The sequence below is a fragment of the Ambystoma mexicanum genome, chromosome 5p (assembly GCF_040938575.1).
Source record: "Ambystoma mexicanum isolate Mex_15411 chromosome 5p, UKY_AmexF1_1, whole genome shotgun sequence".
Classification (NCBI taxonomy): Eukaryota; Metazoa; Chordata; class Amphibia; order Caudata; family Ambystomatidae; genus Ambystoma; species Ambystoma mexicanum.
This window is the reverse complement of record NC_090930.1, coordinates 1094291491-1094316246: the sequence shown is the minus strand read 5'-3', so window position 1 is coordinate 1094316246 and position 24756 is coordinate 1094291491. Positions and strand designations below refer to the sequence as shown.

Below are 24756 nucleotides of genomic sequence, written 5' to 3'. Positions count from 1 at the left end.
GGAAGGAGGAATTGCAACTCGGTAACACCATGGAGTAGGAGAAAGGTCAGGGCCCAGCGCAACCTGCCTACTATTTAGGTGATTCAGTGGAGATGCAAGATGTACACAATAAGCCAGTGGATGACAGCAGAGTGTGGGTAAAGAAGCGGTGGTACAGACTATCTCTGTGATGTAGCTGTTAAAGAAGTGCAACAATGACCTTTGACTGTAGGAGTACTTGTGGGTGCCTGTAAAAGAGCCTACAATCTGTAAGGCTGCCCCTACCACTATGCTCTAGGATCCAGTGAAGATTCACAGAACTATGCAGCCACAAGCTGGATATCTGCCTCCTAAGGAACAATGTATGCCCTTTTAGAAAGGCTTGTATAAAAGGAGAATGGGATGCTGGCTGCACAGCTAAAGTTGCAGAGAGGACGATGGGTGGGGGGGGGCTATGTCAAGTGCTTCAGACATTTACTCTATCATCAAGGAAAAACCTTGGGAGGTGTGATGAATCTGATGTCATCACTCCTTTCCCTGAGATAGCCTCCCACCATGTGGCCAGGGGATGGCAGCTGCTGCCTAGCCCTGACCCTGGGGGGCAGCTATATGAGGGAGGTCCACCTGGGGGGAGGTGGCCCTCTGGGGAAATTACATGATCTAATTGGGGAAAGTCACATGCCCTTCATTCCCTTCTAGGGATGTTTCCTCTTCTCCACATAATTTAATGGCATATTGTAACCCTCTCCCTCAATCTCTTATTAGATCTGGATTTAGTACTCCTCAACAGCCCACAAAGAACAATATGCTAACAACTGGGACGATGAAGAGGCAGGGAGTAGTAAAGATCACTCCCAATGAGGACCGGTATCGGCTTCCTTAACATCATTCAAGAAACAGTCTCGTAACAACTGAGACCAGAAAGAGCAGTGGAGCAATAAAGAAGACTAAGACCGGTAAACCAATGCATTGGTCTACTCTTTGGATACTAGGCTATCATGCCGGGAAGTTACAAATGGCGTCCGCTACACCTGACAGGGAAAAGGAGAGGAGAGAACTGAAGATGATGTGCTGCACCGCAACCTGTGCCAACGCCAATAACCATGCAGAAGGTAACCACGATTTAGGAGATGGTGTGGTAGCGAGCCCAAATGTGAGAAAGAGAAGCCCAGGTGCAGATGGTTCACTAACCGAGAACAGAAGGCAGCGGGAACCACGCACCATAGAAAAGAACACAGCAAAAGCACAGAGGCTGTCATGACGCACGCCGAGCCAGCCAGTTGAGAAGACCCAGAGCAAAGGAACGCAAGAAGGTACGTGTAAGCCCAGGGAAGACAGACTGGTTACCGGGTTGCCTGCAAGCGTATGCTGCACCATAAGAATACCACATAAGGAAGGGAACCGAAGCGAGGGAACACAGAGAGCAACCAGTAAGCCCAGGGAAGACAAATGAGTTAATTGGTTGCCTGACAGAGTGCACAGCTTCATAAGAATAAAGCAAAAGACACAAAGGGAGGCTAATGAAACATTTTTGAGAAGCAAACTACGAACGGGTTATTAAACCTATATCTCAAGGGCAAGAGAAAATTAAAATGCAATTCTCTTCGAAAAGGGGCCAAGAACCTTTTGATGAAACAGGAAGCGATTATTGAAATGAACTGTCTGAAACAAGAGCAAATAAGCCAGAAGTGGTCTAAACTTGTTTCAAAAGGAAACGTCATAGCATAAAGTCCTGGCAGAAGAGTACACCAGGTAAACAGAAATATTTCAAAGACTGCATGAAAGTCCTGGCAGGGGAATACAGCAGGCAAACTTTGAGTACTAGTATAAAAGAATCTCAAGGAAGACCCATGCCCTTGAGAGTGTGAACTATTTTAAATTGACAAGAGCAGCCTGGCAGGGGAAGATAACACGTGATCTAAGAGTCTGGAACCCGCATAAGTGCAATAAAGTGAAAGGATAATCCGTAGGAAGATGCATGCCCTTTGTATCTGAATCATATTAAAGGTAAAGAGAAACTTGGGTAAGGGAGCTTTTTCCCTGCAAACTCTGAACATGCCAAGAGGATGGAGTGATCCTCTTGGGTTCAAAGGAACTTGGCTATTCTTTATTTAAATTTTACAATGTAAAAGGAATCTGGGGAATGGAGCCATTCCCTGGAACTGTGAACATTGTCTATTTGAAACCTTTTCATTGGATGTGAACTTTTGTTTTGGATTGGAACCTTTGTGCACTTTTGAGAATCAGAGACAATATCCTTTGCACCTTAGAGTTTGTTTTAGAGCGTGAGGGTCAGAATAGGATTCCGGACACAGGACATATTGTGCTTTGAACATCTTGACAAAGGACAGACCCATTCGTTTTGGTTGGGGTAGGGAAATACCTCCTAGATTAGGCATAGTGAGGCATTTTCCAACCCCCGTTAGTTTCAAGAAAAGTGTCTAACAAAAAATCATGAGTCCTCTATGTCCGTGTATCATTCCTGGCTCCTCACAGAGGACTATCCCAAAAAAATGAATTCTATCCCAGCCCGCCATGATTTCCACACCATCACCCTCACATCACTACTACTACTCCCCAGACCGTCTCTGCATGCCTTTGGCAGTCACCCCAGTGCCCCCCAACCTTCACACCTTGACCAAATATCTTTCAGCACTTTCAGGTCCTTCGATAGCAGGCAATTGTTCTCCTGCTTAATGCCTTGGGTTGTGTTAGGCGATTGCAGAAGAGGTAGGGGCAATTGCAGTAGTGGGTCACCTTGATGGTATCGTGTTAGGAAACTGCAGTACCAGCAGGGTGAGCCCAACAGCAATAACCCAGCTAGAAAAGGCACAAGACAACAAGGCCTCTACAGCTCTGGAGAGGTGACAGGAGCAGCTGGACATTTGTGGAATTAGAGTTCAGACGATGGTGGCATCAACACTATTGAAGGAGGTTGTAGCGAACGAAGGGTAGAGGCAGCGAGAAGACAGGCAGGCGGGGTGAGAGAATGGAAATAAATGGCAGAGCAAGACTAAGAGGAGAACAAAGGCTGAGGAAACGCAGGGAAGAGGAATAAAACAATGGAGCATCTACAGGAGCCGTATCTGTGTTTTGCGAAGCACTCAACAGTGAATGTGGACTGATTGTTTGTCGCAGTAAGCAGTGCCATCTTGAAAACTTTACCTTACTTCACTAAGTGGTCGGGTGCATGGAGGAGTTTCATTGCACTACGTGCGCCAGTGCTGCCAGAGAGACCAGGACTCATGGGGAGTGATCCTGACATCAACATGACGATTGATCCCTGTGACACTATCGCCTGTGATGTGTTTTCGATCCAGGTTTTCGATTAACCCATTCCGATAGTACTAAACTGGCTCCCTTCAAATGATTCAGTTAATTATGAATCTCATTCTCAAAGCGAAGCCCTCATAGACCTGATCAGTAAATGTGACACAATACCCTGGATGCTCCTTTCCACTCAGTCTACCACACTCTCAGATCATGTGAAGTGAAGTGTTAGGGAACCAAGATCATGCATCTTACCCACTCTTGACATTGAGACAATCAACCTGTCCTTCAATATTGAACAGAAAACACCCCTCTCCCAGCCTTAATACCACCCCTTATCAGCCAACTAGCGCGCGGAGGTGAATGCAGTACATAGTGATCAGCTATTTAGGTACCTTAGTAAGTTGAGCACTCTACTTGAATTCAGGGATGACCAAGGCTTTCATACTTCAGAGGACGATACATTGAGAACCATTAGTTTAGATAATAGTCAAATCTGTTTTTTACAGTGTTAGCCAGTAATAAATGTGGTCACAAACCCTAAGTTAAAACAATGAACAATGAATGTATTATTCTCAATCCTTCAGAAATGGATAGTCTGTAGAAAAGGACATGGAATCTGGCGCCAATATTTCAATGTTCACTGTCTTGTCTGGTGCAGTCTTTTGAAATGAAATATGTGGGGTATCCCTAATGGTGACCCCATTATGTTGCTCTGGCATTAGAGATCTCTGTCCTAGACCCCCACACATCAAATTAAGAAAAAAAAAACGTTTACAGACATTATTTGTCACCATATTTTTTTTAACACAGAGACCTTGAGTGTATAAGCCAATATTTTCTTATTTAAACCATGCAGAAGTAGACTACATTTATTTTTGCCACATGTCAGCTACAGGCATTACACAGAGCACTAATGTCATAAGGAAAATAAACTATGGCCATGCAAGTTTCCCCATTTCGTGTTTGTGTGGAAATAAAGGGGTACCGCTAGGTCACAATACCAATCTGTCCGACATGCTTCTACTTTACATAGCGCGGCATCATGGTTTGGGTTGATTACTGCAAATCATTTTGTTCGAATCTGAATTGGTCAACTTTTTTTTTTCTCACCATGTCGAATTGGCTGCAAATATATGCGGGGGGGGTCCCCCGACCACCCACTATATTTATATTAACGATTACCAATGCCCCCCCCCCCCAAGCATATATTTGCGGCCCATTTCGGTAAAAAAATCTGCGACCAATTTGGATTCGGATTTCAGAAGCACAGTAATCAACTAATCCCCCAGACATCACCATAGCAGCCTAACCATGAAGTGGTATATCCAGAAGATGCTGTATTTTGCCATGGGTATCCAGGCCTGGGTCTAAGGAGGAATGGAAACCCACAGCAGAGTAGATAAAGGATGAAGAGGATAGAGTTAGTTAAATGCAAAGTAACATAACAAACAGGAACAATGTCTACAGGCAAGAGAGCATATTGAAGGTAGGTATGTACATTTTGATAGTTTGAATGACCGTAGATAGTCAGTGAAGATTAAATTAACAAGGGGGGTCCTGGGAGTCCCTCTGCCAGACATTAGTCCTGGTTACGAGAGACTTACCCAGAGTCTTTAGCTCACTATCTTTCACAGAGAAGAAATATCCCAAACATATCAGTCTTTGTCCTGCCCTGGACCAGTCCAGCACCGAAATGCTAGGCAATTCTCCTCTGAACAAGAGTACCAACAGAAACCCCAGACACGTGTTTCGGTCTGGTTGGCCCTCATCATTAGGGTGGATCTGTGCCTCTCTAAGAATAGTGAGCAAGGGGTCCACGTCTGGATTCCCCTAGTAACTTAAGGTGAGACCCAAAGTTACCTAAATATGCAAATTAACAAGGGGGGTCCTGGGAGTCCCTCTGCCAGACATTAGTCCTGGTTAGGAGAGACTTACCCAGAGTCTTCAGCTCACTATCTTTCACAGAGAAGAAATAGTCAGTGAAGAGGAATCTGAGCATACCGCCGATCAGGAAAGTGGCTAAATCATAATGTAGTGTAGCACTTACAGCAATATTCCTCACGCTTTTAGGCTCTGTGATTACATAACCATATAGACCCAGGTTGGGACCTCTCTCAATCTCTTTATGGATGTTAGTACATAGTGGTAATACGATACATGTTTTGCAGTTTTCGTAGTGAAGTAAAATAGGTACGTTAATAGTGAGTAAACTAAATGGACAAACTTAGTAAATAAAAACTGTTTTTATTCTGCAGTATTTAAATAAGGTTATTTTCATCAGTTAAGCATTTAAATCGCCAACTTGGCTATAACGGAGCAGCTTTAACATGAGCATGCATTAGGATCCTGTAAAAGTAAATGCGTGCTCTGTAAGAAAGTTAATGCATTTCCCAATGTTTTAGCTTTCTCTTTTGTGTGTTAAATAACATGCAGCAGCAAAAAAAGCTCCCTTTTCTGTTTTAAAGAAATCTTGCATGAAGGTCGCACTGTTATTTTCCTGTTTGCTTGACGGATTGTTCACAGTGCAGTCAATATCAGTAGGTATTGACTGCTCTCAGAACATTCTGATTGTCTGAGAGGTCAGTAACAATCCCCATGTGCTAATATCATTTATTACCCAATTTAACTGTACACAATGTATCAACCTCACAAGGATGAGGTGCTGAGTCGGACCTGCCAGGATACCGAATTCTGACGTGGAGGCTGACCTCATTTTGGAAGCCAGCATTTAATGTGTGTCTCGTATCTCTAGGCTTTGAAAAGGTTCTGTATGTTTCTTCGAAACGGATCTTTTCAGTAGGCCCCACCAGGAATGATTGGGGTAGCCTAGGCAACTTCCACAATGTTGCCCCCCTCTTTCCCTTTCCTCCAGACAACTGTATGGAGCATAGGTTAATAGACGGACAACTTGCAGCTCAAAAAATGACAAGTGTTTGCATTAGCCAAAGAAAACCTGTTCTGTAAAATTTGATGTATGTTGATCTGTGAGCATCAAAGTTAAGGAGGCCTGGGAAATCGATTTTGATGAGTATTTACTAGTGTGCTGGCCATGTGGGAAGGTTGGGTGTAGGGGATATTACAGAGGGGCCCAAATGATGATTAGCTCAACATCACATGCTAGTCACTAGCATGTTTGATCTTCCCGTCACTAAGTACTTTGTAGCTGTGCTATTTTTGCAGGGCCTACATCTGTAAAAACATTCATGCTTTTGAAGAGCCTGTTTCTGGTCATATAGTTTGAGAATGAGTGAAATGGTAAGCGGGTCCATCTGGAGTCATGGCGGAGACCCTGTACCCAAAGCAGGATCTGGTGTACCAACAGGGTGCTGCTATGCCAATTGCCTCCTCTGCCTGCTGGATGCTAGTACAATAGTACCCTGGGTGAGGCATATGGGCCGCAGTCTTTGTGGCTCCAGTGAGTTGATTGCATGAGCAGTGTCAGGCATATGAAATGGGAGAACCTATTGGGAAAGTCGGGGGAGGGGGGCGCAATGCACGGTTAAAAGAAAAGCCTTTATCTCGCGCAAAGCACCATGAACCCGAACTCGCAACGATAGGCTTAGCTCAGTGGTATTTAAACGTTTTAATGCCGAGCCCCCCCTTCAGTAAAAATGTTGTTGCCGCCCCCTTAACTTCCCCTGGAGTCAAAATATTGCTGCTGGCCCCCCTAGATGTCATTTCTGCTCCCTTTTGGAAGAGCCTTGTGCCCCCCAACCCCGGACAGCCCCACAGTTTGAAGAACACTGGCTTAGCCATTCCTTTTTGTACCATTCCAGTTGAAAAATAAATCCTTACGTTTTTACTGGGAGGCAAACAAAAACCTGTCCATAACCACAACAGGGGATGTTAAGAGCGAGTGAAAAATATTCAAGGTCATGCTTCCATAGAGGAAGCGCGATAGGTCTGAGTCATGTCCGCACAGCCAATGGTGTACTGGGCCTAGGCACCTGCAGCAAAGCCTTTGCATGGTTTGCGGTAAACAGTCGCATATGTAGTTCCACAACACAGTAACTAGACAACGGCTCGGAATCCCAGTTGAGTGCATTGGTTAAAAGAAAAACTTGGAAACAATATTTGTGCAACCATTTTTCAGGGACCTTAACTGCCAATCCAATCGACTTTGACTGCACTGTGAGGGTGCTGCTACCTGGGGAATTCCAGAAGCAGTTGCTTTTGCTTTCTGGCCTAAAGTTGCCGCTCGTGCCGTTGGTAAGTTTCTCATGAGCCGCAGCTGCCAAGACATCCTTGCTGTAAGCCTACAGGGCGCACATCTGCCCCTGCCAACCGTTTCTGTAATTTCACTTATTAAAAGGGATTGGTTTATGACTAGTTTCGCTCTTAAAATGCATGTGTGATCAGAAAAAGCATGGGCATTTTCTAGTGGGTACATGCGTTGGAACGAGACCCGTGGCATGTCTGCTTTTTTACATCTCACAATTGGGAATAGTCAGTTTGTGATGCTTTGCGCATTATTGCAGCCTGACCTACATTCCTTTTCACGGTGGCTTCTTTCAGTCGTGCATGTTCATTGCCATAATGGACCATGACCTGTCCATATCTTTTAAGTGCATCAACCCCACTTAAGCCATTGCTTGCGACTCGCAATGCATTTTCTAATGTAACACGAGCTTCATTCGCCGCATCCACGGAGAATCTTTAATATCTTGGATGTATGAACACACTTTACGTTGACCTTGGACACTGGCCTGGCTATGGCTCTACATGCTGCTGTCACATTTGCCAGTGTGCTGCTCATTGGTCTATCATCCTCTCTAACCGTTAATTTCATAGCCAAGCTGGACATCTGTGTGGATATACAGACCGCGCCTATATTGCAGTCCCCCTTCGCGCGGCACTCTATGGTGGACCGAACGCGTTTTTGCTTGGGTTGTAGAGGAGATGTTCTCCTACTAGCTGAGAACTGACCTCTTTTCTGTAGTTGTCATATTGGGCATGCCATCGTTATTTGTCACCATTGACCACTGGATGCAATTGTATCCCTTCAGGAGTGTTATGGGAATTGCATGTTTTGGTCTTCATTTTAAAAGGACAGTAAACATATGTCTCTGCACCAAGTAAATAACATTGCTCTTTAGGCAGTGGTCATGATTGTTCATTAGTGGTGTTTGCTACACCTTAAAAATATCTATGCAATACAAATGTAATCTTGAAACGTGCATCATTAGGCTTTTGCTCCTAGAAATTACAAGAGGCCTTCTCAGGCCCAACATTGGAACGCAAACTTCATTGAGTGAACACCACAGAGAAGGTGAAAGGTGTCTGCTTTTTCATGAAAAGTCATTGTTGAGCATGTTTTTAGGTGGGCCTAATCACGTTATTGAACCCATAAGTGGTTTGGCCGTTCACACCACATTGCTAAATTTATTTCTTTGAGTTTGGGCATGTCACCTGCAAAACCCCATAAACTAAATGCAACTCATGAAGTATTTTGCTCTCAATAGAGATCATCAGAGAATCCTGTCCAGAGGCGAGCAACAAGTACAGGTGAAATACAGTTAGTGCCCCAAACGGTTTATTTTGCTGCAGTGCCCAATGTAATTCATGTTACTGGCTCCTAGATATTGCACTTTGACCTTGTAGCATGCTGTGGTGTTCTTGGGGGTCTAACCAAGACTCGTCCCTCTCTGGCATACATGCCAATAACTTCACTCGGCTACTATTCATACCCAATGTCTACTTGGTAGGCACTTATGCACGCTCCCATTGGTTTCCTCTCATGTCCATGTTCCTCTCACTCTCCTCGTGCTACACCACACCTATCACTTTACACATCACATTGCTGGTCAATGCGTGCTAGCACCAGGGTCGCGCAGGGCTCCTTTCTGGACACACATGGTCTGAAGAGGGAGACCCAAACATGGCTCTCGTTGCACCTATCACACTCATCTCAGCGGCAGAGAAACAAGAGGTGTAAATCGTTCCTGAGCCCTCCTTTCCCCATCATTGATGTATTGCAGGTGTGAGAAGCGCTACTCACTCAAATGTTCAGACCATACCCGAATGACAGTATTGAAGAGATACAGCTGCCATCAATTGAAGAAGTTGACTAACTGCAACCTCACGTGATGTCACGACTGACATCATGACATAGATCCATTAAACATGAAGCACATCGACATCCCTGCATGAAGTTACACAGACATTTAGCTTTATTGCTGATAGACGCAAAGTATACGCTTATGACTCAGAGGCCTGACAAATGTATACCTTTTGCTACATGGAAACAGCAAGCAGCGTAAGATTACATATGAGCTGCTTGCTGTCGCGATTAATTATGTGGTCGCACTCAATGAGTTCCTTTCCCACAAGCAGTGGTGGCGTCACCCAAAGCGCTTATACAGATTGAACTTTAGTGAGGCCTCCAACCCATCTCACGCCAACAAATACCCTATGTGCCACTAATAAGCTAGGAACCAGGTTGGTGTATAATAAGAATATATATTTATTTGAGGTTTGACAAAGAAGACTAGAAACCAACATCAACCACCAATGCTGTGGCATTACACAATATCACAACGCCAAATTACTTTCCGTTATTAAAACACTGGTAGCATTTTGAAATATGCAGTCACAACTTAAATCCGATTAAATTGCAAATAAATTAATAGAAATCATTCACAATACAATGGACACATCTTTTTGGCTTTATTTTGAGAAAGGCAATGCTTGAGAAAGAAACTCGGTGGGAAAATCGTTTTGGGCTTTCATTTGAAAAGCAAGGGTTGGAAAAGTTACTGAAATGGGAACATGGGTTTTCAACACACATTCAAAGCACATGCAGTGCTTTTTGGATTCTGCTTTGTGATGCATGGGAATAAATGGGGAATTTCGTTTGCCACCCTCTACATTCACTTAAATAGCAGCGTTTTAGGGTTACTTATTTTGTGATTATGGACACCCCCCTCTGGACAGAAGTCAGGGGTTTCAAAAGGGTAGTCACCAAAGTCTTTATTTTCTATTCCGGCTCCAACACACTGAGCATGAACTCTGTTCGTTTCAAACTCTAACAACACTGATCCCGTGATTTTCTATATGGGAATTCATTGATTTAACTACAATTTAATGCGCTAAGAATCTACACAGATTCCTCTCTCCCCACAAGTTAATGGGACGGATTAAGACAGGCTCTTGCCAATACAATTCAATTTAAATGTATAGGGTGATTTTCTATAGTGGAATTGATTTGAAAGGAATGTATATGCCCAGACCTCTACCCACTAATGAAAAGAGATAAGGCCAGGTAGCTCCCCACAAAATTGATGGCTTTTGGGTTAATCTACTTACATGGGAGGCCTTGATTATATAGCATCAAGGGAAACCGCAGGGCTCCTCTGAGGACAGCACAGATCTAGTCAAGGGCTTCAGTCAAGGATTTTCTCTTGCCCCCTGAGTTCTTCTTGCTCCTCTGATGGGGTCCCAGCTAGCTTCTAGATTTCACTGTCAATGTCTCCAATGCAAGGATTGAGGCATCTCTGCTAGTTGTTCCTTGCAAGATTCCGGAAGTAGACTACCTCCAGGAATAAAGTGAAAAAGTCCTGTGCTGATTTAAAATTGACCTCTTATAGGACTGATTACACTTCTACATTACCATAATTCCCACTGTAAGGATTGGCTAGATGCCCACTGGCTGCTGATAGAAACAGATGTTGGTTGGTATGGGTTATGGAAGCTGAAGTAGGAGAAAAAAATACATCATCCAAAAATAACAGGTGGGTTTTACCTTTTTGGGTTCTGAAAATCTAACAACATGGCAGCTATGCTAATTTTTCAAATAATGACATAAATCTGTATCTTTTTTAATTCTACACTTTATGGCGAGTCAGAAATACAGGTTTGTATTTTTGCACGCCCTTCCTGGCAGAGCCACCATTTTTCGCACTTAGTGGCTGTGCCGTAATAGTTACAACTCTGACACTGCATACTTCCAACATTATTTTCCCTGTCTACCACTTCACCAATTTTCCAGTTCCACAGGCTTATCAAAATACCAGAATCATAATTTTGTTTATAACTTGTTATGTATATCACAAACATTTTCCAACAGGCTCTTGATACCCTTTAATATGAATCCGGGCTGGCTTCACTGGGATGCACAATTTTCTTTTTTGTTAGTTCAAGGAGTCCAATGTTAATGGCACTGCATAAAAGGTGCTCCTAGTTTCACTTCAGATCAAACCCAAGCAGTTGCATTTTTATCCAAACCACATGACTCGTACATCTGCTTTTTTAACCTATGTGATTCTGCCCTCCGCTCCTGAGCTTGAAAAAGGTCTTTGCTCGAAGTTCTTGCTCAATTTATGGAGGACCTGACCTTAAAGGTCATTTCTGTTGGTCATGTTATCTGTATCCACGTAGTTCCAATCTCTCTTGCAACATTTGTTATATTTTTAACTGAAGATCCAAGCCTGTTGCTTTGATAAACCCAGCCCTCATGTCTGGAGGGTCACAGTTCCAGATAAAACCAGTTCAGTGACATGGAGGAAAACAACATCAGCCAGCTACACGCATAATTCTACAAGAATAAACTTTTTCATTGGCATGATGTGTGTACCATATTGCATTTTGGATTACACTTGGGCCTGTGGTTCATAAAGGCAATCTTCTTTTCTACTATATCATAACAGAGGTAGATTCCTTCTTGGTTCCATGCACCGAGATAGACCACAGTTAACATAGAGAACCAGTGTTCATTTATGTGAAAACGAAATAGGCCTTTTATGTGCTGAAATTGAGTCTCTCTTTATTCTTGAAAATGAAGTCTGTCATTCGACTTTATTTCTTAAATGTGAGGCATCATTCCTCCTTGTTTTGCTTCCAAATGCCCAGTGTTTAACATGTATCTTTTTCTTTCCATGTGCACTGTTGCAGTTTTAAATCTGTCACATGTGCCTTTACACGTCAGCATCTGCAGCACACGTCTTTTTGAAATCCATTGGACAATGTTAGTAATATAGAAGTTCTAATTCACACTTTTCTTCAGCTGAGTGCCTGTACAGTCTAACAAAATGGCCCATTCTCACTCATTCACTAGGCGTTATGTTGAAATCACTGTTTTGTACTGGCTTTTATACTTCACTGTCAAAATGGGGCCTAGCATGGGCTCTCCATCTGTCTCTCTGGGGCTGTCTTTTTACCCCACATTGCTGACGCTTAAACGTAGCTAACATGGGTGGCCATGCGAATAAAGATGGAAGCCACAGGTACATTGGAGTGTATGGGAGAGGCAGGACGAACTCAAGAAAACAGAGAAAGGCAGACAGGCTGATTCTGCTGAAGCATGCAGACCAGGCTTCCAGCGTGGCATCCGCGTACAGCATTGCCAAGGACAGAGCGAGAGAGAGGTTTCAAGTTAGCAGGAGAGATAGGACACCTGCAGGGAACAGAAGCCACATAATGCTCATAATTACAAGTGAGAGAAGTCCGTTTCGTGGACCCTACACACGTGATCTGAACCTCCAAGACAGAGCCTATTAATTCAAACCAGACTGAGAAGTCTGTTCCCATCGAACCAGAGGCAGGAGGATACAAAAGTAATACAGGTTCAAAGCTGAATGTTCTGTCTCAAGGCCTACGAGATCGGAGAGGGTAACTTATTGGGAGCATGCAGCACCTTCAGGGTCATTCCCACTACCTTGAATAGTTGCACTTGGCCTGGTAACTGTCCAAGGCTCCAAGGCTGAGACCACCCTTTCTGCTCAATCCTTAATCACCTTCTACATTAAGCTTACACTATGTTGCATTGGCCAATCACCTTTCGCTTGTAACTTTGTATTCATAACACATAGAGGTGGTCTCAGGAGGAGCCATCAGATTTGGCTTAACCAGTGATCGCACTAATCCATTATAGAATGTGTATGTAGTTCACCTTGTTAGCTGATCCCTTCCCCTATTAGGTTTTTGCGATGTAACCTTATTTATGTGACATCATGGCATAACAAAAATGGAGTACCGGCTCTTGGAAATTATTGCATTGTTCATTCTGCAATACCTGTATTGATTCTTTAATGAAGATGGTGAACCTTGTCCTATAGCTGAGTCTTCCATTCTTGGGGCAGGGGATTTCCAGGGGCCAGTTCCTCTTGCATATAAACAGGGAGACTAATAATAGTTCCCTTGACACTATTACAGCCCTCTTCACATGATGCTTAAACAGGCTTACCCTCAGAACTCTGGGTCCTTTTGGTCTGCATGTATTAACACTACATCAAAGCTATGTAGCATTTGCCCTCTTTCCCCACTATCCTAACCCACTCCCATCCCTTTCATAGCCTCCAGAGTGCCTGGAGGCCATACAAGTGGCAGCGGTGCTCTGTATGAATCCCAATAACATAAACCGATGCTTGGAACCTTAGAGTGACTAATCTGCAAATAGTGGGACTCTCAGTATAGTCCCGTTTTGGGATGCCAGCATTACAAGTAAAGCACTTAAGTCTCGCCAGCGACGTGTCATTAATTTCTTCTACTGTATTCCAGGTGGGCTGCAATGATATTTTATGATCTTAATAGCTGTAATAGTTTCCTGAATTGATAAATGCATAAGTAATGTTCTGCCTCAACTTGGATGCTTCTTGACCAATCCAGTACTTAATGACTTTTCCAAAATAGAGACATCAATAGTGTTGCTGATGTGAATGATCTGGTTCACTTAGAATGTTCGCCACACAGTTGGAATTTATGGCATGACCACTTTGACCTCTCTTCGCCTCTTCCCAAGGCCTTTTAGTTATGGTAGCCTCTACCTTCAGGTGATCGACCAGAGTTTTCTGTGTGAGCACCCACGTGGTGCCGGACGCCTCTGTTGCACGTTTTACCCCCACTTTCTCAATAGTTCCTCCATGTTTTCCAGTGTTCTAATTATCAGTGTGCTACATTTCGTTCAACACAGCCTGGTTTCTTATTGACTTCCCCTCGTCTCACCGGCTGTGAAGAACTGCTTGGCTTTCCTCTCGTTCGAATCAAGGTTAGTACCACTGAGAGAAGCGTCTCTCCCCATCTTGGTTATCAGCGGAGGCGGTTCTTGTGTACCATTGACATCTGCTGCAACACACGCTGGCCTTTGTTCGTGGTCTTATGTTTCCGTCTGCGGAGGTATCACAGGCCTTGATAGGAAAGGGTAAGGTCACTTCTCTCCATGTCACCCTCTCTATTCGCTGTCTTTCGCCTCCTTTTGAACTGCCGTACTGAGTTAGCTCTCACGTTGTGCAGTCTTCCTTGCTTGTCTTGTGCTCGACCTTTTAATCCCTTTGGGGAAATGAAAGGGCCGTCCGGCGTCTGTGATTCGGATCAATTGCCTGACTTTGCCTGATCCTTAGGTTGGGACATGTCAGGTAAAAAGTTTGAGAATAAGTGCATTGTCTTTCTGTGTTTGCTAAGGTGTTCGTGTCGGAAAGGTGGGGAGTAAGAGTGTTTGAGTATCCTACGGGCATAGAGAGGAATAGGTATTGTACAGCATTTTAGCTTTCGTCCTAGGGGGATAGGTGATTTCAGAAGTGTAAGTTTGGTAGGGTTTGTGAAGCAACGGGGAATGACTGGAATTTTCATAAAATGCACAGGGGGGATTGTGGGAACGGTAGTGTTTTCTTTGAGTAGATTAGGATCATGGGAAATAAGAGGGACTACAAGAAAGAGGGTTGGGAGTATTCAGGTAGAAAATGGAAATGCAGGGATTCTGGGAGATGTGGTAAGTCTAATGGGATCTGTGCTCCTAGTTGGTTTACCAGAGGTGCAGGGGTGGTTGGGTTTTATAATGGGAGATTTTCCGGGTGGAAAGGATGTAGAATACCCAAAGAAAATCTCAGGGACTTAGTCCTCCTCTCCATCTTCCGCGATGTAGCACCGCGTCTCACCTGGGGCATTTCCTCAAGCATAACCCCGGGCTCCCCTACCCAGGTGATCCACCCCCGCTCGTCCACCCCCAGGGTTGAAATCTGAGAGCGCCAGCCCTCCCCTGGCCACATGAACAAGGGTTTCCCGGGGTCTACTTGGGAGAACACCCTCAGGTTTCTCGCACTACCTAGGTGATCATGTGATTTTGATGATTCCATTTCTAGATTTTGTTATTTTTTTATTTTACATTTATAAAGCGCTCACACAGCCCGCAGGCATCGAGGCGCTGTTACAGGAATTGTTTGTTTTTCTTAGTTGCGTAATTGTGTTTTTTTTGTCTTCGTTAAGTACAGGAATTGTTTGTTTTTCTTAGTTGCGTAAGTGTGTTTTTTTTGTCTTAGTTACGTATTTACGTATTTATAACGCGCTTAAACACCCAGAGTTTTCTAAGCGCGGACCCGGGGATCGAACCTGTTGTTGCTTCGTGTCGTCTTGCTTCCAAAACGCGCACGCTGCCGCTGAGCCATCCTCCCGGGACAGATGATTACTTCTCTTTTACTCACGGAAGGTATTGGCCCGGAACAAGATGCAGCTGATGCACCAGCAAACGTTGTCTTGCCAGAGCGCCGTTCGATGCAGACCCTGTGCCAAAAATGCCCAAGATGAGGAAGCTCTATGCCCGCCACCAGCATGAATCTCCTGAATATTCTGCATTTGCAGGAGCGGCGATATGTGACATCACAAACTGCATCTGAAAATCATCCTTTGCTCATCAAACCATGAAACGGTCTTCTTCTCAATTATAGGAGGCGTGGGCGGTCCAAAGCTGTATTTAGGTCTTATGCTTTGCACACATTTTATTGTCATGGTGACTCATTTGACAGATGAAATGAGCACAATACGAAGTGTGCATTAAATGCTCAGAAGGAATGCACGTTTGAATTACTATTACAGACATGTTTGATAAATTGGTGGTCATTCTTATGCTCCCAAAATACACTTGGTTTTTATGCAAAGCATCCAGCAACCTATATTCAACACACCCACATTTTCCAACACCTAGCTCCACCCCTCAGGGGATCCACCCCGTCAACAACACGCACAAACCCACCCTCCTCCCCGTCCATGAAGAAGGGGCGAGACAGTTCACCCAATACATTTTGTCAATTTCCAGTATTGCTTTTACTGAGAGTGCACATAATTCTACGTGATGGGATGGAATTCAAGAGGAAAATTATTTTTTTTCCCCAAAACATTTAATACAATACTACCTCTTAAATGCTATGGAAAAAAGTGCTAAGATGAAATGTATTGCCACTATTCATGTGTAATTTTAAAAAAGAAGCCTGGATTTATAAATTGATGCACCTCACTTGGACAAATCAACTTCCGGGGCACCAGTGGTCCAGGGATGAATATCGGTTTCTAAACCATCAATCAGCCTCACACCTCTAATACACGAGAAGGAATCCGAATAGATTAGAAACACAAGCAAATTATAAACTTCCTTGTCCAATTTTGGTAATGTGGACGGAATTGCAGGCGTATCTCCTCAAGGTTGTGGATCGTTGGTTAGTTGCAACACAGCAAAAATACAATACTCTTACTTCCCGTCCTCTTTCCTCCATACTGCAAGGGCGTCCCTTCCAAGGGACGGGAGACGGAACCTTTTTCACCCGAAAAAATCTTCTTCCCCTTTAAATTTACAGGTGCACGGGGGTGCAGCCCTGCGAGCATGCGCTGCCCTGACTCCGCTCTCTTGCGCCACACCTCAGTCCCTTTTCCATGTCGATGGGAATGGGCCCAATTCACCAGCGCTCCTGGGTTTGGCTTCGGCCATGTAGTTCTACGCACGGATACTACTTCTCTGTCTTTTTTTGTCTTTTTATCATTCAGGTACTCTGTTCTCAGGCACCTTTTTCACCCGAAAAAATCTTCTTCCCCTTTAAATTTACAGGTGCACGGGGGTGCAGCCCTGCGAGCATGCGCTGCCCTGACTCCGCTCTCTGGCGCCACACCTCAGTCCCTTTTCCATGTCGATGGGAATGGGCCCAATTCACCAGCGCTCCTCGGTTTGGCTTCGGCCATGTAGTTCTACGCACGGATACTACTTCTGTCTTTTTTTGTGTTTTTATCATTCAGGTACTCGGTCCTCAGGCATCATGCTCCTCCTGGCGCATGTCGACATCTACAGGGTTCAGCAGGTGTCCATCCTGCGACGGGCTCTTTCCGACTACAGACCCCCATGCCCTCTGCCTACGGTGCCTTGGTCCTGACCACGGCTGGCAAGCTTGTACCACGTGCAACGCGCTTTCCTTGAGGTCTCTGGAGCACAGACTAGCCAGGTGAATCCACAGATCACCTCCAGAGGACCTAAAAGACCTAGTCTATCATCGAACCAAGCCCAAGTTTGGGCTGCTCTTTTCCTGTGCACCATGCAAGGCAGACTCCTTCCCAAGGACTCACCGCGTTTGAGGGACCGCCCAGGTCCTGGTACAAGCACAAGTACCGAGGCTGTATCAGCTACCAGCTGACAGGCCGATGGAAACAGTAGATCCTCCCGGTGATGGTGCTGAGGGACTGCAAGGTTCTTTTACTTGGTCTTCACCTGAGGGGCTACACCCTAGTACCGGCATTAGGTCCGAAGGGGCGCCTTTGCCCAGTTCTACCGGCAGATCCACCGAGGGGCGAAACGCCTACCATTCCGCGGCCTGAGAAACGGGGTAGGCCGCATGATCCACATGAGTCCTGGACAGGGCAGGGCGCAGCGAGCCGAGCAACACGACTTTGGCACATGGAAGGCAGCTCGACAAAATGGCCATCGCACCAGAAAATCAAGACCTCCGGCTGATGCCCTCCAGGGAAGGCAGGTGAAGGACCGTGTTTCGAGGTGGGACTGGTGTCAAACAAGAATGTGGCCTACAGCTTACCCTTCCTTCACGCAAGGCAGGTTCCCGCTGCGTCCATATGGGCAGGGCAACCAACAGCTCCAGCAGCCTCCCGCTACCCCGTCAATATCGCCTACCACCAATCCAGCCTGTGAGAGCAGGTTCTTTGAAAAGTTCCTCGGGCTCATGAAATATCCACAGTTGGGGGGTCATCCTGAGGGACGCCATCGGGGACCTGCTCCCTCCAGTGGCCCTGGCGCTGCATGCCCCAATACAGGCTCCTCCGGTCCCTGTTAGCCTCAGCAGCTCGCTCCGGCCCCCCAACCGATTATGCAGGCAGTTCCGTACCAACATCCGCTGCAGCCTCCGGCTCCGGTCTCCGCACCTCAGCACTCGGCTCCTGGCACCCCCCCTCCGGTGCCGGACCAACCAGATCCGTAGGTGGACACCGATGAGGAGGAGCACCCCGACACGCCGTCTTAAGCCAGGTCCTTCCACGAACGTCTGGCAGGGTTGGCATAGTACTTGGGCCTTTTCCAAGTCAAGTTCCTGCAGGTTTGAGTCTGTGAAAGTCCAGCAGGCAGAAAAATATATATTAGAAAAAGAAACGTCCTTACACATGTGACTTGAATTGATACTGCTGGGTTCCTACCCATAATCCACTTGAAAGTGCAACATATTTTGTAAAACATGCTTTTTTTTCCTTCACTTTAGGGTCCGAAATGTTACTGAAAACCTCTGCTAACTGTGTAAATGTGACACCATGGAGTTAAAATAAAGTATAGAAATAAATATTTTTTTGGAATGGAAACGAGATGATGATAAATCACTGTGCCTGTTAACATGCCAATTATAGTTAAGTCCTTTTGGTGATGCCTGTCCCCTACCTACGCAATTGCCAAAACTGTTAGCTTTGCCAGCGTGGATTTTTTTGTTGTAGTAATCATCCCACACACAAGCAGGGAAATTGTGGCAGCAATCAGCCACTATTACCTAGGTGTTGTATAGAAGTGCCAATCGCTATGGAGGTGTTGTTTGGTATTGACACATTATTTGGCAGTAGTACAGTTACGGCTAGTAGCGTAGACTTTTTCTGGTGGCAACAAAAAAAATAGTTCCATTGTAACATATGGGGGGGGACTTTCACGCAATTCAAATGGTCTTTCATTGGGGGGGCCTGGCCCCGGAGTACTCGGCACCCCTGGTTATTGCAACTTTAGACTGGTGTTTAACACTGAAACCGCTGATCCAAATACTGTGAAGTTGTGATAACTCAAACTCAGTCTGTGCCTGGTTATTCTTTCTGTGCAATTCAGAGGCTCACAGAAGGGAATGCTATGCTCTTTGCCAACCAGCGCTGGTCATCCAAGATCCAGCACCAGATGTGTAGCCGGATCTCGGGATCTGGCCAGAGTCAGCCACCCCAAACCACTGCTCTGTGCTGGGCAGAAGGTTAAAAAAAAAAAAGTGCCTGCGAGCAATCTAATTACCTCTGATGACCACATGCAAGAGGTCACAAGAGGAAGTTCCAGTCTTCAGCCACGACCGGTTTATTTAGTTATGGATCAGGATTATGTATTTATTTATGCAATATTGCATACATAAATACCCCTATTAACATCACACACACGATGCAGCCACCCAACTGCTTTCAGAGGGGAGCTGCAGGAGCTGTGCCGGGTGTGGTAAAAGAAAACGTTGCTTATGGCGAACAGAAATCGCTGTTTGGATAGTACCCAAGGGGAACTTTTTTTTAATAAAATAAGAAGCAAAGTGTGCATTTTAGAGAATATTTACTCAGCAACACTGGTCAAAACTATTATCTGCATAGTCTAGTAACTCATCACCAGTGCCATGGAAGTGGTTTAAAGCGGAATTGATATATAGTTTGGAAAAGGAGCAGCATGAAAGAAATAGCAGTGCTTGATAATATTTTGGACATTTCCTTTGATCGGAGGTCAACTACCAGCTGCCCCCCCCCCCCACATCCTGGCTCTTCAGGCTCTGGCCCCCACAAACTCTGCCCCCAACCCGGCCCTTGTGGGATCCCCCACCAATTTTTTTCCATTTTTCCATTTCCACCACTATTGCCAACAGAGTACGTAATCCTGTGTGGCATAGTTCTAGCAGGTTCCCTAGGGAAATCATAGCATGCATAGGTGGTGTGATGTAACCGTCTTTTCTAGGGATCCCTAAGGGAGCGGAGTATGGCGTATGTTGGGGAAATGGGCACATGGCAGGCCTTCTTCCAGGATTGTTACCCAGTGGGCTTACATTGACTAGCACGTTTTTTTTTTCTTTTTCAAAATAGAAAATGTTACATTGCCTTAGTATTCCTAAAACGCTTCATGCGTCCTCTTGGAGAATGCCACGCTTCACGCTTGATCTTTGGAACTGACTGGGTAAGGATTGATCGCCTTGGTGCTCTTGTATCCACGCAGGGCAGGTGTGATCTCCACTGCACGAACAGGCACTCAAGGCAGATAGGCCCACACGGGGTTCAACCTTAAAATGTTTGCTCTGCTCGTTACATTTGTGCAAAGAGTTGATTTTTCAGCGCTCGGATTTTCCATTGCATTGTTTTGCAAATAATGATTAATAGTTCCCTGTGGTTAGCTAAGATCAAATATCATTAGTGTACATAAAAGCCACAAACATTTGAGTTTCGTGTTTATTGTACTCCACTCTGGTTAAGACTTTATGCTTAAAACAATGTTCATGTTTCCACATTGGCCCAAGGCCCATGATGTGAGCCTCGGCGTTGCCTATTTTCTGTAATGCCTGCCTTTTGTTTCTGATCTCTTTAATGTGGATTACCCCATTTTGTTTTGTGTTCTTCAGAAAAAGCAGAGAACAAAGGAGTTATCTCAACTCTTTCATTCCTACAACCCTTACAACCACAAGGTAAGACATTGCACCATATTAATATGTGCATTAACTTTACACTGAATATAAAATGTATCATTGCAGCACTCAAATAATAATAATGATAAGAGAGAAGAACAGAATTTATTTCAAAGAATGCAGGGACTTTGTAGCTACAAACGCAGGACACTTTCAGTTCTGACCAAAGTTGTTTGTGGTTGTGCATAACACTTGACACAATAAGAGCACAGCAATTCCTATATATTCAGTATTGTGTTTTAAATCAATGGTGATTAATGCATGGGAATATGTAGGGTGCCGATTAAGATGACGGCCACTTAACATGAAGTATTCTTAATTCGTGATGTTCTGATAAGATGATTAGGGCACTGATCGGATGGCTGCAGGGTCAATAGTCAGCACTACCAGGATTAATGTAATGCTTACTTCTGGGTAAGTGAAATGTTATCACTGGGGCATATTTATTTGCTTCTGGGTCAAGCATCGTGTGAGGTTGTAGTTTCCTTTTTCCATGGAACAAATAGATCTCAAATGTAGCAACGCTGTGAATGGTCAAACCCTCCCTGACACCCCTTGCCTCTCCCTTCCTTCTTCCTCTACCACTGTACCCTTGTGGGTGCCTAGAAGCAATGTTCATGTTATGGACTCTTGGAAATTAACTTCCAACACTGACCCAGGCTAACAGGCTCGCCCCACAGCTTATCAGTCGGTTTCAACTGGCTGCCTTAGGCATGAGCACCAACACGTCCATCCTGAGGTTCACCATGAAGTTATGGTGTCCACACCCCCAGGGATACTCTATTCATCTTCGGTGTGTTGTTGCTCTTCGGTGTGTTGTTGCTCTTCAGTGTGTTGTTGCTCACGGAACAACAGTGTTAGAACTGTGGCTACCCGGAACAGACATTTGGGAGCATTTACCTGCATGACTGTTTTCGAGCTGCCATTGGACTCATGGAACACAGTTCGCATTAGTCAACTATTGTGTTGGGCTGAATGTGCATAATTGCAGTATAGCTGCATCCTTGCCCATACCAAATGGATCAGATTATTTGCCTGTGTTTTCTGCGATTGGAGCTAGTAAGAGGCTGGAATGTACTCCAGGGGCGGGGACAAGAAGTGAGAAGGCAAGCTATGCGTATAGCAAAGAGTTTGTGTGGATTTTGAAAGGAAATGCAGGTAATGCAAATAGTCTGAGCTCTAATGTAAGAAGAAAGGAAAGGGCTCACTCGGGGAAGGGGGGTATGCATGCAACAGATGTGGAACATTTTGTCCTTTGTCTGAGTTATGAGTTGGGAGCGTTTTCAGTATCAGACAAGGCACATTAAGCACACTCGTGCAATCCTATCAGTTAGTGGATACGATTTTTAGAAAAATCCTGGGTTTGATCAGGTCATTGACTTATTGGGTATGAGAATTGTGTGAAAGACTCGATCATCGGAAGGAAAGCAGATGGAATGCGTGCGACCACTGGAGGTCAATGGTCATTCTCTGTTTAGATGTTACTCGTTCAACATTTCTGCCCAAGTGCTGTTTTCAGAAGCAAAAAGTGCCAAGTGTAGAGATTTTAGTTGTGTGTGCCTAAAATTCTCGAATTGCGGTCCATATATCCACAATTAACAACCATTAGCATAAGTAACAGACCCTGCTATGATGGACTTATTTTACAAATAATTCACTTGATGCACCTGTACATTGTTTGCCCCTTCTTTACATGATCCGTCCCATTTGAGGAATTGGTTTAATTTTGGTATGCAGTTGTTAAATTGGAATTGTTTGCTTGATTTTAACTTCGAGTTTTGTTCCCAAAGGTTTTCTTTAGCAGGGACATTTAGTTTTGCAGCAGCACACATAGGTGTGTTTAACTGAAGCAGTCCAGTCTTATTGTATCTAACCTTTCTTTGCAAATATTACAATGACTGAAATGTATGAGTGTGAGGGCGATGGAGGTGAGGAGGTTAACACAAAGAAAATTGTATTACCCATTTGGCTGTCAAAGGAGGGCATGGTTCTTCATGTTGTCATATGTATTACATAGGACCTGTCCATCCTGAATCATGTATTTTCTTTGTACACCCATCATCCCTTGATCTTAAGAAGTCTGAGATGCAGCCATTTCGGATAGTGTCAACAAAAGTAGTCTTGTTGAGTTGTTGGGCTGCAGCACAGCTTCTCAGGATTCCATAAACTGACTGTTTCCAAACTGCCTTTGGCCTTGTAATTAAGTTATGTTTTGATGTTATTTTGCAAATATGTGGGAGCCCTGTTACTGAGAACGAACGCATCCAATCAACCGTTCTGTGGGATGGCTCACACTCAGAATGGTCTTCAACCAGATTGTACCCACTGTAATTTACCATAGGAGAAGTATTTTTTGGCATAACGGTCTGGTCCCAACCGCAAGGGCAGCCCAGCACCAAAACACGAGTCCATTCTCACCTAAGCAAGAGTACTAGCAGCAACCCCAGACATGCGTTCCTGCCTTGTTGGGCATCGTCAGTGAGGTGAAGCTGTGCACAGTAAATAAGGCGTCCACGTCTGGATTACCTTTTAGTAGTTTAGGGTTAAAAATCAAGTTAAAAAAAATTGCGACCCATCTACTGGGAACCAAACAAAGCCGAATAACCTGTTTTATGGGTGGTTGCCACTCAGGGGGTTCTACAACCACGTTTTATCATGCTGCTCTTCTTGGGCAACTTGGGTCAGTGTGCCTAAAGAGAGACCACTTTAACGCACTGATGCCCAATAAGGCAGGAATATGTGTCTGGGGTTGCTTGTTCAGAGTGCTTGTTCAGAGAATAGCCTAACGTTTTGCTGCTGGTCTGTCTTTCTGAGCAGAACTAGACTGATATACAAATTGTTATTTCTCTTATTTGAAGGGTACAGTGAGGTAAAGTATGATTGTACTCTGTCCTGAGTGGGAATCATCCAAGAGTGTAGGTTATTTGGCTGTTCATTCTCATTAGAGGGGCTCCCATAATTTTTGCTTGTTACGTTTTGTCTTTTATACTGCACAGATCACCAAAATAGTTGTCTTAAAGTGCAGAGTCTCCCAGGTACAGGCGACTTGTGACCCCGCCCATGGTCTGTGGGGTGAAAAGGAAATGGGGTCAAGGAGAGCGGGAAAGGGGAAGTGTGAGAATAGCCAGAGGGACAAAAACATATTGACTTAACTCACAACATGTAGGGAAATGAAACATGAGTATGACTGATCATGATTAGTATGATGAATGTATACTTTTTAGAGTTTTGATTAGAAGAAAACCTAATCAAAGAAAGGATGAGAGCTTCCCTTATTGGCCATCATAACTTTTATGCAAGAAGTTCCTATTGTGGTGGCATTACGATAAGTCAAGTTGTGGATGCGTGATGATCCTGAGCTATGCTCAAGAGTTTATGAAAGCCCTAAGAGCTACTAACCAGGTAATCCTTTTGGACTAATTCCTGCTACTAACCGGTTCTGGCAAAGACAAATGCGATGGTGGTGGTGTCGGAGCCAGCAACTAGCTGTGTGCAGAATGAGTGTTAATGGAGATTTTGATTGAGGATCTTCCATACCGGATTGGCCTCGGGTGGAGAAGAGCGAATGAGTGTCATTTTTGTATATAGTGAATTGGTAAATAAACTGAAATGCAGCATATGAGAACTAAATTGGAGGTTGGTTTGTACAATAACGCACGCAGGCTCAATCAGTCAAATGAGACATCCACATTAAGGACAGCACTCTGTATGTAGAGGCTGTTTGGCAGCTTTAGCAAATGTTTTGAGGCCTTCCTGCACTATCTAAGTGTGCTTAAGCAATGCCTAAGGGAATGGGAGAGCACACACTATTTTGTGTATTCCCTAGGCCGAGTGGACAGATATTATAGACTGAAAAGTAGTAAGG

At 44.6% G+C, this 24756-nt stretch overlaps 1 protein-coding gene across 1 annotated transcript in view; it reads left to right on the top strand.

Moving 5' to 3' along the window:
* Positions 1–24756, top strand: part of CDKAL1 (CDK5 regulatory subunit associated protein 1 like 1) — a 3349023-nt gene that overhangs the window by 2732683 nt on the left and 591584 nt on the right. The window contains exon 12 of the mRNA XM_069613575.1: positions 20829–20891. Within this exon, the coding sequence (XP_069469676.1) occupies positions 20829–20891 (63 nt within the window). The remainder of the gene's footprint in view (positions 1–20828; positions 20892–24756) is intronic.